Below are 18,365 nucleotides of genomic sequence, written 5' to 3' on the forward strand. Positions count from 1 at the left end.
ATTGGTAGTTGCGGGTTGCGTTGTTTGGGCTCGTTTCTAAAGTGTAGTTGTTTATTTGGGCTTGTTTCCTAATGTTGTTTAAACCAGTGACTCTAAATATTTTCATTGGCACCTGAAAATATATTTGCGCCAGGGCCAGGGCTTGTTTTCATAGACCTGGATGCTTATTTGTCTCGCACAATCTGGCAACACTGCGATTGAACCCAAGGAAGAGTTAGAAAAATATGAACTATATACTTCCGGGGGCTGACGTTGACACAAGGGGGCAAAACAATACAAGAAATACGAGTTATTTATTGTTTTTAAAAGTACAAAAAGTACATCTTATCGTACATATCTCGCAGGAATGCAGAGAGGGTTTGACTGAACGCTTTAAATGAGGTTTGGCTCATCAGCTGGAGAACGAACACAGGTTGACCCGGTTGGTCAACGTGTTAGCTAAATGCTAATGCTAACAACAACAACCAAGGATATCTTTTCCCCCCTTTTTCTTTTTTGCAAACTATTTGATTTAATTTGATATAACTATGGATTCCTGGGTTCGATTCAATGCTCAAAGTCAATCCAAGGAGAGAGTTTTTAGGTAAGGATATAATAATAATAATAATAATAATAATAATAATAATAATAATAAATATTATTATAATAATTCAAATGGTTTAAATTGTAACATGATGACTTTTAGGTATTATTGTCCAGGTAATTGATCTAAATAGCTATGACAATGTCATTTTATCATTTGATTTATTATGGTTTGATATGGTGATGCCAGCCTTGAATGGAGTAAGTTTCGTCATCAGTGTTGCACACACATTGGTGACCTTTTGAATTCTGCTACTTGGTGGTTTCTTAAAAGGATCCCTGGTTAATGAGCCTTATATGCTATCATTAATACATTGTAATTGCTCTCTATAACTAAACTTAAAATGTAAAAACACCTTAAATATTTAATTTATTTTAGAAATTGTTAATCTTTCACTCAATTGGGACAACTTCTGTTGCAAGATGATGATGTCATTTGTCCTTGTGTGGTCCAGCCCTATGGAATGCATGTGCTGGTCCAGCCCTAGCCCTAGAATGTCTGTGATCTTACATACATTTCATGTATTCCAAATACACAGTCATAGATCACCCTGGACGACGTGCTGTGTAGTGACGATCTGCGCGGCTGTAAAAGTGCTCTAAACTCTGTCTGTACTCACCCAATAATTAATTCCTAAGACTTAGAGTCAGATATTGTCCTCTAGTTTCATATCCATTTGAAAGTTCTGCCAGAAAACGTGTGTTTAGTCAAATATCTCCACTTTTCCACTAGCTGCACACGGACGACATTCTGTACGGGCGAGGGGCACGACTTGAGTGAAGGACCGAATTTACCCAAACATCCTCTTGTCATCACAAACGCAGGGATTGACACTAACACCTGCCCGCCTGCCCGGGGCAGGTAAATAAAATGGTAGGGCAGGTGAAGTTTGCTATCTGGTTGCCCCACGGGCAGGTGCACATGTTGTCTCTCCAGCTTTTTTTATTAAACAGAAAATGGCTTTTCGAGTCAGGATACCAATTTTATCGAATCAGGACAGAGAACTCAGACAGGATACAGATTAAACAAGTGAAATTGGAAGTGATGACACAAAGAAATGAGCATGTAAACTTGGAACTGGAACATTATAAAAATGAAGCTGATAAATGGGTACTCTCTCCTGATTGGCTGAAATGGTGTCACCTAACTGGAAATTTATTTTCTGTCTATCAAAGAGCTGGAGAGACAGAGAGACCCCTGTTACTGAACAAACACTCTATAGCAATGAGTACTATCAGAATATAGAGCTTTAACCCATAACAAAATCCTTTTTGTTTTAACCAAAAAATATCACTTACCCTACCTTCAACCCATAGTCATATTCATAGCTATTTAGATTTGGCATACATATTGAGGTATGACATTTTTTATCGTGCAGTCCCATAATTCGCAAGTAGAAAGTACAAAAATAAGTGTTTAATTGAATGGTAATTCAAATTTAACCTATCATTTTATAAAGGACGATTTACTTTTCGGGCAAGTGGGCAAGACCTGTGGGCAAGTAGAAAATGACCTGTACTTGCCCGACGGGCAAGCGCTTCTGAGACCTTAGTGTCAACCCCTGCAAACGTCATAACAAATTGACACAGGGAAGCACAAACGAATGTGGCACACAATTGACAGGTGCTTGTGATTGGTGCGGGGTTATGAGTCACTCCATCTGCCAATTGTGTGTCCCAAACATTTGTGCGTCCTAAAGGAAGTTTACATATATTCAGTCCTGCACTCATTCCAGGCCCCTCGCCCGTACAGAAAGTCGTCCGTGTGCAGCTCGTGGAAAAGTGGAGATATTTGACTAAACACACGTTTTCTGGCAGAACTTTCAAATGGATATGAAACTAGAGGACAATATCTGACTCCAAGTCTTAGGAATTAATTATTGGGTGAGTACAGACGGAGTTTAGAGCACTTTTACGGCCGCGCAGATCGTCACTACACAGCGCGTCGTCCAGGGTGATCTATGACTGTGTATTTGGAATACATGAAATGTATGTAAGATCACAGACATTCTAGGGCTAGTCCAGCCCTATGGAAAGCATGTGCTGGTCCAGCCCTATGGAATGCATGTGCTAATAAAAATTATTTAAAACATTGTTCTGATGCTCATATTAACCTTAGAAAGTATTAAGTGGCTTTTTAGTTGGCACATGCATTCCATACATTCCATAGGGCTGGACCACAAATGGCCATATGACATCATCAACTTGCGACGGGTGCCTATTGAGTGACAGACAAACTATTTCTAAAATAAATAAGATATTTTTAAGGTGTTTTTAATGTAACATTTTAGTTATAGAGGGCAATTATAATGTATAAGGCATATAAGGCTTATTAGCCAGTGATCCTTTTATTAAAGGCCAGTCTGAGTCCACACCAATGCAACATTGCAACTCCTTCCAACAAAACTGTTTTAAGGCCAGTCCACACCAATGCAATTGCAACTGCCATTTGGGGATAATGGTTGCAAGTTGGTTGCAAGGAGTTGCATTGGTGTGAACTGGCCTTAACAGCACGACCTCGCTCAGGGGGTGACAGAATTTGATGGGTCACCGCCGCTGGAACAGTCAAAAACACTCCAAGCTCTCGGTTGAATTTGCACAAACCCGCTTTTCCTGTATGAAGTAGCCTACTGCAGACTTACAAAGAAAGACATCCAAGCAATGCACTCCGTCTTTGGTGAAAAAGAGCAATGATTTATTTTAAGAAATGCAGCAATATGAGGACGTATGTATTGTATGTTTCAATTAAATTTTTTCCCCAATTTTTCCCCATTCTTTACCTTTTCAAAATATAGTATTATAGAGACAGGACCTGAAATTGATTCTTCTAATAATAACTAACCAAAGCATGTCTCTAAAAAACTCTTGTCTCTAAACCCCTGTAACCTACAGCAGGGGTCTTCAACAGGGGGTCCGGTCTCAGAGTGAGGGGGGGCCGCCAAATCTTTGTGTGATTGGAACTTCTTTTTTTCTTTTTTTTTTACACCAACCACTTAAACCCTTGCATCCCTAATCTGAGGAGAACATTTGGTTTGGTGTAGAGGGAAAAACAATCAGACGAGTGAAAGGTCAAGTTGACGGTTTAACTCTTTCACTGCCAGACTTATTTCTGGCTGCGTGCACCCACTGCCAGCGATTTTTCGATTTTCTTACCTTTTTGAAGTAGTCACAGAATATGTGTGTGTCCAGTATGATCGATCCCCTGATGGTTGCTAATCACAGAGGGTTTCACTGTGTGGTATCACAAATATCAACAAGGTCATCGCGACATTGTTGACATTTGTTGTCTGCCTTTGAAAATAACATGTCTCGACCAAAAATACATAGTAAAAAGAAAAGGTACACAGGAGCCGAGATACAGTATTTTTAAGTATTGAGATAATCAGGAAGTGAACGGAGCAGCAAATCTTCGGATCACTATATCTTGGGTTTTGTGTAAGAAAAAATCTCGATGATTTCAAGGCTTCATTGGGTGTAATTGATAGAAAATAAGTCATTTTTTGGGTGAACCAATCCTTTAAATGGTTAAATGTCTGGAAATACACATTAAGATGAATCCAACATACACTGATGATAGTGCTGTCAAAACTGAAGTCTTGCTCACAATACTGTCACAATATTGATATTGTGGTATTAGGTAAATATTGTGTTATGTGATGTGTCCATATCGTCCTGCACTAATTGTTATTTTTGTTGTTGTTGTGTTGTAACAGACTGTTATTGTTGGTCTTAATCACAGTGAAGGGCTTTATTTGTCATTCATTATTACACGGTTTGGTTGAATGCTTCATTCTGATTGGTCAATCGCTGAATTCAGCGGCGTGTTATTTCTGGATAATGACCGATGAGCTCTATAACAGACCACTGTCTAGTCAAAGAGTCAGAGCTACTTGAATGTTATGCTGTATCCAACATGACAGCCATGTAAACAAACACACAATGTCATTTACAACTAAACGTTGCTCTTAAGAATGTTTTTGAAAACATTTTAAGCGAGAAAGGGACGATGGGACTAACAAAAATGTGTTCTATTTGATCGACACTTCCTTGTTTTCCGAGGTGACCGTGTTGCGCTGGGCGGACGGCCAGCCCAACACTTATGGAAAACTTTCATTACCTTAAGCAAGGAAATGCTTTGTTTTGTTGTTACTTTTGGGTCAATTTATTCATTTATTTAGTTAGTTGTGTAAGAAGCGGGATTGATTAATCATCCTGTCGGGGGTTATTTTTCAACAGCGACCAGCGCGCTGACAATTATCCCTCGCATAACGACCGGCTGACTGTTCATTATCCCGCTTATTACTCAGCAGCTACTTGATAAAGAAATGAATGAATTGACACATGATATGAAAACAAAAAAAAAACATTTTATTTAAAAGGATTTCAATGCTTACAGTAAAGAAAATAGTCCATTGAATTATGCCACGTCCATACAACAAAACTCTGGTAGGAAGTGTTGATCAATTATGAAGCATTATTCTGTCTCTACATTGTTTATTCTCCAATCAAATGTTTTCAAAATCGTAATAAATAAATCATTGCGTGTTTGTGTGAATGGCAGCCATGCTGAAAAAACAAGCACTGTGGAATGATTGATTGAACAAAATATATATTTGTCATTGTGTTGTAACAATGACTTTAACCCATTTAGACCTGAGGCCGATTTTAAAAACGCCTTCTAAATCCTTACTGAAGTGTTCAGAAAATCTTATATTTTTTATTCAAAACATGTAAAATGAATTCCTGTTCCTCTGAAATGACACAGATGCTTTTCCCGGTTTTAAAGGTAAAACAACGTACAGGCTTTCCCGGTCTTAATGGGTTAATATTTGTATTTGTTGTGTCGTAACAGTATTCATATGTATTTGTTGTGTGTTGTAACAGGGCTACACAGTATGCGTGTGCTCTGCTGGGCTCCACTCTCCAGAAGGCCGGTGGGAGCGTGGCTCTATTGAACACCATCAGTCAGCTGGAGGCTCACATGAGTCTCACTAGAAAGAGTGAGTCAACAAAACAAAAACAAAAATATATATATATAAAATATATGTATATATATATATATATATATATATAAAAAAATATGTCCTGATGAAGGTCTGAACAGGCCGAAACGTTGACGAGCAATAAATTACCAAGTGGAGCTTTTTGCAACTTTACCAGTGTGCAGACTCTATTCTTTTTCATGATACTTTGTTTGTCTAGCACCTGGGCCACGGATGTGCGTGCACTACCTTTTTCATGAGTCGACACAAAACCCTCATCTCCTTTTGGTTCTGAATAGAGATGTACCGATACCTTTTTCTCCTTCCCGATTCCGATAGCCACAACTTGCATATCGGTCAATACCGAGTACCCATCCGATACCGTTGTGTAATACAAACAAATCCAAAGGAACCCTTACAGGTCTGTAACTCTGAGAGTTATGAGGGTCCTTGAAATTAAAACGTTTTGAGAGCTTATTACTATAAATTAAATCTCATCATGTGATAAATTACATGGTATCGGAATGGCATAGACTGGCATACTCACCGATACCAGCATTTTGGGCAGTATCGGCAGCTTTTCCGATACTGTCTGGTATCGGAACAACTGTAGTTCTGAAGCTGAAATGTTGGGTCAAATCCAAAATAACCCAGGGAAGAAATGATTGCGAACGCAGCGGAAGGAGGCGCGCCTCCGCGCAAGTGGAGCTTACTATGAAACCGTGCTCGGGGTGTGTGTGTCTCTGTCTGTCTGTGTGTATGTCTCTCTGTGTGCATGCACTGCCTGTGTGCAGCCGCCAGAGTGTGCCAGAGTGCAGGAATTTAAACAATGCTCTGATTAAAATGCACAACAGCCTGCAAAACAAACACACACACACACACACACACACACACACACACACACACACACACACACACACAATGTCAATGTTCTAACAACACGGATTACAAGTCCGTAAATACACAATATTTTCGAGCTGCGTTCGCTTCCAGCGTTCGCGCGTCTTACTTGTAAATACTATTCTTTTTATCTTCAGTTGCTAATGAATTCGTACATTCTTTTTTTTCTGTGTTTACTCTTATTCTATATTGTGTATATTTATATTTTGGCTGCAACATATAGACATATATTGTGGTAAAGCATTGAAGAAGAAATTCTAAGTTGTATTTTATGGTAACTTTTTATTCAAACTTTTTGTGGCCAAGGCACATCAACGCGCACAATCTCAAGGCACTCTCTGTATGCATAGTGAAAATATCAGATTGCGACACATGAGATTGTAGAACTGCTTTTCCACTATATTTGAAAATCTGTGAACAAATCTTAAATTTATAGAAGTATGAAAGATATAACGACATGCCCAAAATGGGGATGATGGAAGTTAAAACATATTTTTACCATATACAATTTGGCTTGTATTGGCAAATTATCGATTATCAAAAAAAAGAGAGAAAATAAATTGATTAGTGTGATTGATTGTTGAACCCCTAATTCAGTGGTTCTCAACCTCTGGGTCTGGACCCCCAGGGGGGTCCCCACATGATTTTTGGGGGCTCCCCAGTAAAGTAACAATTTAAGGACTTTTTAGACCTTTTTAATATCTAAAAAAAAGAAAGGAAATTAAAATGGACCCTTACTGCATCAAAAGTAATCAAACATACTATAAAAACTTGTCCAAATTGTCAAATGATATAAGAAAGATGCAAAAATTGTGAAAATAGCCGAGCTTGTAGATCGGCTATTTTCACATTATTTATCTGTGGAACCGAGTCAAACTAAATGTAATGCCTCAACTCAAATATGATTATTTTGGGGGGGGTCGCGGCCTGAAAAGGTTGGGAACCACTAATTTGATCTTGACTTTGGTTTGTGTGTCCACTCCAGTGATGCGTTTGGGGAACTCGGTAGAAGCATTAGAGGCGGCCAAGCGAGCCATCCACCTGTCGGACAGCGTTCTGAGGCTGTGCCTCACCGTGTCCCACCTCAACAGAGCCATGTACTTCGCCTGTGACAACGTTCTGTGGGCCGGAAAGACCGGCCTCCTCCCGAACCTGGACCAGCACAAATGGAGCCAGAGATCTTTCAGGTGAGTGTTTTTTTAATTATTTATTTTTTAATTAATCCATTTTAGACCGGGAAAGTATTTGTGTCATTTTATATTTCTTTGGCTATTCAAAAATTACAGATATACATGTAGATCTGCTATTTTTGAAAAATCTGTTTAGCAGTGACGTTTCGAGCCCATGCTCTTGAATGGGTCGAAACGTCACTCTGTAACTGCAAAATAAAATGTACCGACAAAGGGAACTAACAGTGAACGGCTCGATTTTTCTCTTTGATCTCAGTTCACTTCGGGGCCAGCAAGTAGTCGAATGTGCACTACTTTTCTTTAATCTTGTACTCTCACTCTCCCCTTTGTCTCTCTCTCTCTGGCTGTCTCTCTCTGTCTCAGGTATTATCTCTTTGCCCTCATCCTCAACCTCACCCGTGACCTGTATGAAATCCACCTCCTCATGGAGCATGAGGCCCGCTCCCACGGACCCAAATGCAGCAGGGCCGCCTCGCCCTCGTCTCTGGCGCCGTCTCCCGTGTCCAGCGAGCAGCATCTCTCTTTCCCGCTAGATGGCGGCGCGAGCCTCCTTCCTGCCTCTGCGATGCTCCCCGTCATGGTCGCACCGCTGCGCAGGTAGGGCGGTCACCATCTTGGCATTTTTGGTTTGTGATTTAATTGTCGTACAAATAAATGTGAATAACGGTTTAGTTGTGTTTTTAGCACATTTGAACATTGGAACCAGTGGTAGAAAAAGTACTCAAATGTTTTACTTAAGTGAAAGTATCAATACTGCAATGTAGAAGTACTCTGTTACAAGTAAAAGTCCGGAAGTCAAAATTTACTTGAGTAAGAGTACAAAAGTATTCAGTTTTCCAATGTGTAAAATGTATAGAGTACAGAAGTCCTGACGTCACTCGTTCATCCCCTGGTTCGTAAAGTAATTTTGCTATGGAGAATAACATTGGGTCATCTTAGAATCGTCTCATATAAGAATTGTGGTCCAAAAATAAACAAACTGTCTCGGCGATATTGTCAGGTAAAAGTACAAAATTTGCTTCTGAGATGTAGTGGAGTAGAAGGAAAAGTACAGAAAGTTTGAAATACAAACAAAACTTGCACACAATCAAAATGAATGATGTCTATGGCCAAAACAGGCATATTATTTTAATCATTGTATTCTTTAAATTGGTTTCAAAAAGAGCAAAAATAGCCAATCGATGAGCTCACAATGCAATAAATCGCGACCCGTTGTGAACTTGTAGATCGGCTATTTTTGCTACTTTCCAACAGATTCATTTATACAGATGAACGGAAATGATTTTGACAATTATTGCAAAATAGTTGTGATTATCTCAAATAATTGCGATTGGTGATTATGTCATAATTGGGACAGGCTTGGAACTATTGCTGGATGCAATAACATTTGATCTAGTACTTCTTAATCTACGTGATACTGATTTTAACATGCTGCTATTTCCAGGCTTTTATTCTCTCTTTTATATTCCAGTTACTATTATGTTTAACTTTTTTAAACTGCAACCATGAAAAAGTCAATTTCCTTCCCATCACCTTTACCTGTATTTGTGTTGTGACAATAACATTTCAAGAATCCGCTATATTATCACATCACAGGTTTGTGGGTGAAATTAGTTTTTGCGTGAGCTCCATCATTTTTGGTTGTTTTCAGAAAGGGAAGAAAGAAAAAGGGACAGGCAGAGGAAAAATCCAACATTAAATATGCAAGTTTTAGAGAACAAATAAATCAAGATATCTACATACACAGCATAAAACCAGCAGGTACCGTATGTACATGAGGTTAACCATTTAAACCCCAGCATCCTTATTGTGGGGAAGACTTCCACAGAAAAAAGCAGATCGACAAGCTTACAACTTATTTTACAACTATTTTCAGTTAAAGCTTTCCCCACAATAACAGAAAACAGAAATGTCACTAGTATAGAGCCCTGAGGTACTCCGGTCAACCATATAGGGCAGAGGTCTTCAACAGGGGGTCCGCGGAGGTACTGCAGGGGGTCCGCGAAATTGTTGTTTCATTAAACAAAACATATATTTCTTTTTTTAATGTCAATTTGTCTTTAAACATAATATGACATATTTCGATAGCCTAGTATTGAATGCACAATAACATGGTATGTTTATACATGTTTTGTAGAGAAAGGTCCTTTTGCACACTTACTGGGATAGCCCTGAAACACGACTGTCATACCATGACAGTCATGGCGCTACTTGTTCCTGTTTTTTGAAAATTTTACATTTACAACCAGCACATCTACATAAACGTTCAGATTTCAAATATAAAGTGCTTCCCCCCTGGCCACGGATGTTACAAGTTAAAGTGCACAGGTCTAAGTAGCCTACCTGTAATCCGATCGCCGGCCATTTTCTCCAATTCTTCTCCATATTCTTTCAAATATGCACCCCTATCGGTTGGGAGGTGTATTGCACCCTGATACATTACTTCTTAAAAAAATTAAAAAAGGAAATGGCCGGTGATCGGATTAATTTTATTTTATTGAACAATACGGAAGATACGGGTACTTAGACCTGTGAGCTTTAACATCCGTGGCCGTGGGGTCAGCACTTTATATTTGAAATCTGAATGTTTATGTAGATGTACTGGTTGTAAATGTAACATTTAAAAAAAACAGGAACAAGTAGCGCCATGACGCTTGTGACAGACGAGCGTCATGTGAACCATGGCTACTACTGGGACAACCTGTGCGTATAGGAGCAGGCAACCATTTTTTTCATGTTTATACATATAAAACCCAATTTTATACATAAATATATGATATATGTGGTAGCCCCCCCTACCCTACGAGGTAGGGGGTCCCTGCTCCATCACCCCATCAGTTTGGGCGTCCCTGGCCTGAAAAGGTTGAAGACCCCTGGGGTTTAAGTGGTTAAACCTTGTGGCAACACATCGGTAGGTCCACATAGCAGCAGGTACTTACATGAAATTAGACATAAGGTGCAAAAACAAAAAGATTGATTTGATTGTTGACTGACTGATTGATTGATTGGCCTATACGCAGGCGCCTGCAGCTGCTGACGGCGGTCCTGCGTGCCAACCCGCCGCTCCTGCTGGACCTGCTGAAGAACAGCTGCGACGTCTTCATCCCGCTGCACCGGCTGGGCCTGTACCCCACGGGGCCCGGGTTCGTCGGGGCCTGCGGCCTGGCCTCCTCCATCCTCTCCATCCTCACCATCCTCCACCCCTGGCTCAAGCTCAAGCCGTGAATGATGTCGTGACTCAGGGGGAAATAAGGGAACCTTATGCAATGTGTGTGTGTGTGCGCGTGCCGTGAGGAAATAAGGAACCTTATGCAGTGCGAGGTGTCGCGACGTGGAGTGGGATGCGACATCCCATGGATGAATGTTGTTTATAGCACCTAATTTTTCATTAGGCTTTACTCCTATAAAGCCTAATTTATACTACAATAGTGCGTTGGTTTCGCTTGCCGAAAAGAACAGGTCTCCGAGCTAACAACGCGTTGTGGCACGTTGTTAGCTTGAAGTTCTGTTCTTTTCAGCAAGCGTCGTCGACATACTACAGAGTATAAATTAGGCTTTATAGGAGTGGTGACATTCGAAAGGGTACCATTTTGCGGGCTGTTACAAGCTCAAGCCATGAAGATGTGAATCAAGAAATAAGGAACCGTATGCATTTTGTACCCAGTGGCAGAGGTTCATGTGTTTTATGTTTTGGTCATTTCAACAGAGGGTTTCCGGCTTGCAGTTGATTGTATTTGTGTTATTTCCGTGAACCATGTCCCAGCAGTTAAATCTCTTAAAGGAAGATGCTAGCTTGCCCTCTCTGGTACCTTTTCAACTAGTAAATTAGCAGTCAAAAAAGTGTCTTTTTCTGTACTCTCGTACTGTCCCGACTCCAAAAGCATTATGAAATGCCACACCGCAGGGAAAGACAATACTACAGATCACATGCATAATATCACTAAACACTGGTCCAAACTAACCAGCAGCTGATGTTCCCCTTACAAGTGGATACTGGTTAAGATCACTTTATCCCGGACATAACTGAAATGACCGGGTTTAAAACCTGCAATCCTTAACATCCATGGTCTATAAAGGATTTGAAAGGGCGATGAAAGATGGATTTTCTTTATCTTTTGGACGATGTCGCCCGGCGATCGCCCGAGAGTCGCCCGCTGTTAAAACGTAGGCACTACTGGGTGCCTTTCTTTCCACTGTCCCAGCCCATTCAATGAATTCAAATTTCAGCAAGACATCAGTAGGCAGAGATCTCTTGATTGTATGGCTACACTAGACTACTAAGTAGTTTCAGAAAGCAAGTTGTTTTATCAAATGAGTTCATGAAATTTCATCATTCACTAATGGTGAAAATGGCAGATCTACAAGTTCACAGCGTGTTGCACTGCAATGCATTGTGAGCTTGAAGACTGTTTTGGAGATTATGAAAATGTTAATCTTTATTGAAAAAAAAAAAAAATCTCACCTTAAATGTCCAAAGCAGGGACCCCAGTTTGGAAGTGGTTGAACATGACAACAGGATTTATTGCTTTGACTCTTTTATATGTCATGCCTTGTACAAGATGAATTCATCATTTCAAACATGTTAATGGGTTTTAATTTGTTTGTTAATAATTAAGATGAGAACTGTCCATAACTGTGTGTCTGGCTGAAGGCATTTATAGGATGTTATGGTCTAACTGTTAACAGATGTGACATTTATAACCTACGTGGAAAAGGATTTGAAATAAAAGGTGTATTTGCCCTTGATGTGTGCACAATCATTAGACGCTCTCAGTTCACTGTTACGTATATACTTATATTGAGTTCACTGTATGTGTATGATCCTTATTTTCACTTTTAAGCAATGTTTTCTTTTTTTGGACATGTTTTTTGGAGAGATTGGTTAAATGCAGGCACTGTTTGGTGGGAAAAGTACTGATTTATTTTGATTTAATGTATTTATTTTTACTTAAGTAGCAATATCACAGTGTAGAAATCCTCTTTTACAAGTAAAAGTCCTGCATTCATAAATTTACTTTAAAACTAGAAAAGGACTGGCATCAAAATATACTTATAGTAGCAAATGTAAAGGTAGTTAATTGACAGAGCGATCCATTTCATAATCCCATTATTGGATTGTAATTAGTAATGAATTAATGCAGTAGATATCAAACTTTTTCCTGTCAAGGACCCCCAAATTGATACATATTATATATATTTGGCCACGGACCCCCATCTGAAAATGTTTTGGGCCAGGGACCCCTGGAAGAGAAATTGAGTTAATTTCAAAATTATTCAATTGTTTTTCAAACACATCAAGATCTTTCAAAAATGTAAAAAAAAAGGAAGCATATGTACAGTATAAGTTCGCAGCGTGCTGTGAGCCTGTATATCTGCTATTTTTAAATAGCCACGGTAACACATTTTGCTTTAAATCGCTTATTTAGTCTGTGCCATGTTTTTCCATTTAACCCTCGACAGTACTGACACGCAGGTGTCAGTACTGCTCCCGATTCGGCTGCAATGGGGTTGAATGGAAAACATGGCACAGGCTGACTACATTTTTATTAATTTTTTAATCCGTTGCTTAAATTTTACTAACCGAAGGCTAACATACAAAAGAACGCTTCAAGAGCATAAGAGACATCTGCCGAGAATCATTGAATGATGGTGTAGTAGTGGTCTAATCAATTGACTTTTAGCACAGAGATTCCATGTTCATGTTCAATGCTGGAGTACTTCAAACATTTACTTAACTGAAGGCTAACATATAAAAGAACGCCTCAACAGTACTAAGAGACATCTGTTGCAAGTGACTGAGTGATGGTGTTATGGTCTAATCATCTGACTCTCAGCACAGAGGTTCCGTGATCAAATCCTATTGCAGTTCAATGCTAGAATTGTTCATCTTTACTAAGTGAAGGCTAATATACAAAAGAACACCTCAACAGTAAAAGACTAGACATTTTCCAAATGACTGAGTGATGGTGTAGTGGTTTCATGTTCAAATCCCAGTCCTCTTAGTTCATTGCTGTAGTTCTTTGAAAATCTGAAGAATAAAATACAAGAAAAAATAGAAGAAACCTGCTGAGGGCCTAAAGGCCTTGGCACAATGGTGTGGTGTGCTTAATCGGTTGCCTCTGCTACAGACAGTTCGCAGGTTCAAGTCCCATGCCATCAAGGTGGGGGAGGGCCTGGAGGGGTTATGTCTGAAAGAAGTCTGTCCACCCGAAGTTTTACAGAAATAAATTCTAAATGATCAAAATTAAAAGTAGTCAAATAGGCTTGTAGTTAAAACTACTTCTTGTACTTTGACATGTAAATATTCTAAACTCTGCCGACTTTGGGAACCACTGGCATACACCACAGAATGCAATGTCTCACTAAATCCATGTAGCTAAGCGTACTACTAAACCAGTAACCAGTATATAGTGTGCTTGGGAAGCTCAGTTGGTAAAGCATTCACCTTTGAATCATTCTGTGCTCTGTTAATACACTGTGGCACACTGGCAGCTCAGTCAGTGTATGATTATACAATGTCAAAAGATAAGATTAATAATCAACTAAGTGTGTTCTTTATAACTTGTGTTGGTGTTGTTATATTTTTCAGAGCTGAATTTAGTCACCTCACTGTAATTACCTTATTTTTTTGGCATCACATAGAGCAGTGGTTCTCAACCTTTTCAGGCCACGCCCCCCCCAAAACAATCATATTTGAACTGGGACCCCCCACGCTGACAAGCACTTGGCATTGACCAGTTTTTACAGTAGGCTATAGTTTGTTGATTACTTTTGTAATGATATTTTTTCATTTCACTTCCTTTCTTTCTTTTTTCTTTATATTAAAGGTCTTAAAAGTCCTTAATTTGTCACTTTACTTTCATCTGGGGACCCCCCCCCAAAAATCCTGTGGGGACCCCCCTGGGGGTCCAGACCCACAGGTTGAGAACCACTGACATAAAGAAGACAATATCGCTGGTGTTCATGAGTTACTTTATAGGCTTACAGGTTGGGAAAAACATTGTAATCAAAAATCCATTCTTCAACGTTGCACAACCTTCTAACTATACGTCCATACGACGTCGATACAACGTCCATACGACGTCAAAGTCAGACAGCGATTGAACGTTGATTCAACGTCTGCAAAAAGATGCTCGACGTTGTATGGACGGACGTCGTGACGACGTCGTATCAAGGTCCGACTCGAACGTCGTTTTGTCGGACGTTGTATGGACGTGTTTTTGCGAAAGTTGGTGGGACTGAGGTCTGACCTGGACGGCGTATGCACGGCGTTAGCTGTAGTATACAACCCTCGTAGACGTATTTATGATTCTGACGTCTTCAATCTACGAGAATCTTGTAGATTGAAAACGTCAGAATCATAAATACGTCTACGAGAGTTATTCTACAGCTAGGACGGCGTATGAACGGCGATTCAGCGTTGATTATGTCTGTTTTTTTTGGTGGTTACAGAGGTCTGACTCGGACGTCGTATGGGCACAGAGAGAGAGAGAGAGAGAGAGAGAGAGAGAGAGAGGGTCTGTTGTCTTTGTGCAATGTTGAATTACAGATTTTTGATTGAAAAGTAAAGTTTTTAGATGGCTTTTCCCAACCTGTAGCCTATAAGTAACTTGTGAACATCAGTGATATTGTCTCCTCTCAAGTAACTTGAGTAAATGTACTTAGTTACTTTCCACCTCTGCATACAACGTCCATATGGCGTCAGACCTCATCGCAAATAGAAGCTTATGTTATGGGATTACTGAAAATGAATTAAAGGTTTCATGACTTTCAGTTTTACCACACGTTAAAAGTCTTTAAAAAGGAAAGGATAGGGGAGGGGGGGGGCGAGGAGGAGAGTGGGCGGGATTAATCGGCTGTGACCTCACTGCCGAAGGGCCAAGCTCAGATTACTTTTCAGCCTAATTATTCAGAAAACCCCAGACCACAGAAAATCCACTGAATGTTCAAAGTTCAGATTTTTTTTGGTGTAATTGAGGTCATAAAACCCCCAAAAAAAAAAAAAAAAAAAAAAAAAAGTGAAAATGAATGTCATAGAACCTTTTAGAAATGGTAGAAAACATTCCTTCCCTTCCCCTCCCCAAATATAAATAAATAAATATTAAGCAAAAATATATGATTTCTATTACAATACTTACCATAAAGAACAAAATGTAAAAGCAGGCTAAAATAATTATGTCAACAAGGCAGGGACATAGCTGGTATTATTATTATTATTATTATTATTATTATTAAACAAAAACAATTCGCAGTTCTGTCTCTGCACTCTGTATCGTCTAGAACAGTGGTTTTCAACCTGTGGGTCAGGACCCTCAGGGGGGTCCCCACATGATTTTGGGGGGGTCCCCAGATGACAGTAAAGATGACATTGACTTTAAGACCTTTTTAATACCTAAACAAATGAAAAAAGACCATTACTGCATCAAAAGTGATCAACAACCTATAAATAGTCAAATCAAATAGTAAAATAATATAAGAAAGAGGTAAACATTGTAAAAATAGCTGATCTGATGGGTCACCGCCGCCCGGGGCTCGAACAGTCAAAAACACCCCAAGCTCTCGGTTGAATTTGCACAAACCCGCTTTTCCTGTATGACCAAAAACATTTTCAAAAAAGTAGCCTACTGCAGACTTACGAAGAAAGACATCCAGGCAAGGCACTCCGTCTTTGATGAAAAAGAGCAATGATTTATTTTAAAGTTGTACAATGCAGAATCCCAAATAACGATTTTTAGCAACCTCTGCTGGTCACTACCGTCACTGCATACAATTTCCGTAATCCTCGATTACCCAGAATTCCATTCGTTTTCACCGGAAGCCGGAAGCGTTTCAAAAAGCGATCTTTTAATTGTTTTATACTATCTACGGATCGTTTCTCTTAGCCAGTGGAGCATTAGTTACCATGAGCTGTGCTTTCTTTTTCTGTTCTTTTTCGATCTTCCAATCCTACATTCTCTTAACATCAGCGTGAGGTTCCTTTTTGCTATTACCGCGGTAGTTCCTGGCCAAACAGGAAACCGTTGCGGTAGTTCCTGGGGACGTCGGCCACGACGTCATGACGTTGGCCAGGAACGTCATTTTCCCGGGAAAGTCCCCCCCTTCACCGTTCAATAGAAAATATATAAATAAAAGGCTTCCGGGGGTGAAATTCATGTAGTGGGTGTTGTGAAACTTTTGCCACTGACAAAAGATATACAATTTAACTTTAGTTTTGTTGAAAACGTTACCTAGTATTACTTTAAGAAATGCAGGCAAATCATGAGGACGTATAGTATGTTTCAATTTTCATTTTTCCCCTTTCTTTTTCCCTTTTCAAAATATACCAGTATGATAGCACGGGCCTAATCACATTAATAAATCACTCCGCACTGCAGTCCGCACCTGATTAGACCATATATGGCACAGCTGTGCTGCGAAGTCACGCTGTCCCACGTAGGAAAACAAACAGACAGTAGCCTGACCCTCCGCTGCCACCGGAGAACAAACAGCTATGCAAAATGGACTATGTTGTTAATTGTCTTCGACGGCATGGCGAGAGAGTATGTTTTACCCCTTGTCCGTCCGTCCGTGTGTGTGTCCGTGTGTCCGTCTGTCCGTCCGTCCGTCCGTCCGTCCGTCCGTCTGTCACCAGCTAATCTCCGGCACCGTTGGCCCGGTCGCTCCGAAACTGTGCACACACACTCCCTGGATGCCAATTCAGAACCTCTGCCACAAATATTTCACATGGGCCTGTAATAGCGCCACCAGGAGGCCGATTTGTGCAAAACCCATTTGTTTATATTACACCTACAAATTTTATCCAAACGTCATGCAAATCGGTACACAGTATCTCTATAGTCATGTGATCAACACGGATCTGTCCGATTTCCCATATTCCATCCTCATTGCCTAAGGTTGGCTTCCAAAGTTTGCAGGATTGGTCCGTTTTGAACAAAAAGCCTCAAAGTATACACACAGCTTGGGATTTCCGTGAAATTTCACACGCACATTCCCACTAGGCCGAGGAAGAAATGCCACCCTTCTCACATTGGTCTGTTATAGCGACACCAGCAGGTCTAATTTAGCAAAACAAATTTTTGGAACAAAATGCCTCAAATCATGAATGCAGTGTCAATGCAAGAATAAATGGCACGGTTGGCACCCTTTTCACATTGGCCTATTATAGCGCCACCAGGAGGCCAGAATAACGTACCTGACCTGGCGGAGACCTGTGCTCCGAGGAGCACTTTTTCTAGTTTTGACTTATTTGGTGGACTTACGGTTGATCAATGGTTAGAAGAAGAGGATGAGAAGGAAAATAGCCGATCAACAAGTTCACAACGCGTCGCCATCGTGACGCATTGTCAGCTTGTAGATCAGTTATTTTGGCCACGTGACACGGTCGTACGACGGAGCATATAGCCTACTGGAATCAGCTGTGTTGATGAGACGGTAGCCTCGGAAACCCATGCTTTTTTTTTTGTTACAAAAGAAAAAAAGCCTGGGGGAGCCATGCAGGAACGATGGTCTTAGGACCTTGTTATCTCCTATCAGAGTGCAGAGGGGCGTCGCTCTAAATTTGGTGACGTCAGCGTGCTCCGTGCACAGGCCGGGGGGGGGGGGGGAGGGGAGGGGAGGCGGGGACATAGATTGGTGAAGCAATAGGAAGCCCCGCACGGATCCGGGCGGCTGTGTTTGGATCCGCCCTTCAAGACCATCGATTGAGCTCGTT

General features: G+C 40.4%; 1 protein-coding gene across 1 annotated transcript; it reads left to right on the top strand.

The window, feature by feature from the left end:
• The first annotated feature begins 236 nt into the window (after positions 1 to 236).
• On the top strand, positions 237 to 12,400 carry LOC308095063 (peroxisomal membrane protein 11B-like). The gene is made up of 5 exons (XM_080441981.1): positions 237 to 583; positions 5,467 to 5,582; positions 7,450 to 7,651; positions 8,018 to 8,251; positions 10,675 to 12,400. Exons 1-5 carry the CDS (start codon positions 528 to 530, stop codon positions 10,877 to 10,879), a joined length of 813 nt encoding a protein of 270 aa, XP_080298107.1. The 5' UTR covers positions 237 to 527; the 3' UTR covers positions 10,880 to 12,400.
• The last annotated feature ends 5,965 nt before the right edge of the window (positions 12,401 to 18,365 follow it).

This window comes from Gymnoscopelus braueri (genome assembly GCF_963280865.1).
Source record: "Gymnoscopelus braueri genome assembly, chromosome: 11".
Taxonomy (NCBI): domain Eukaryota; kingdom Metazoa; phylum Chordata; class Actinopteri; order Myctophiformes; family Myctophidae; genus Gymnoscopelus; species Gymnoscopelus braueri.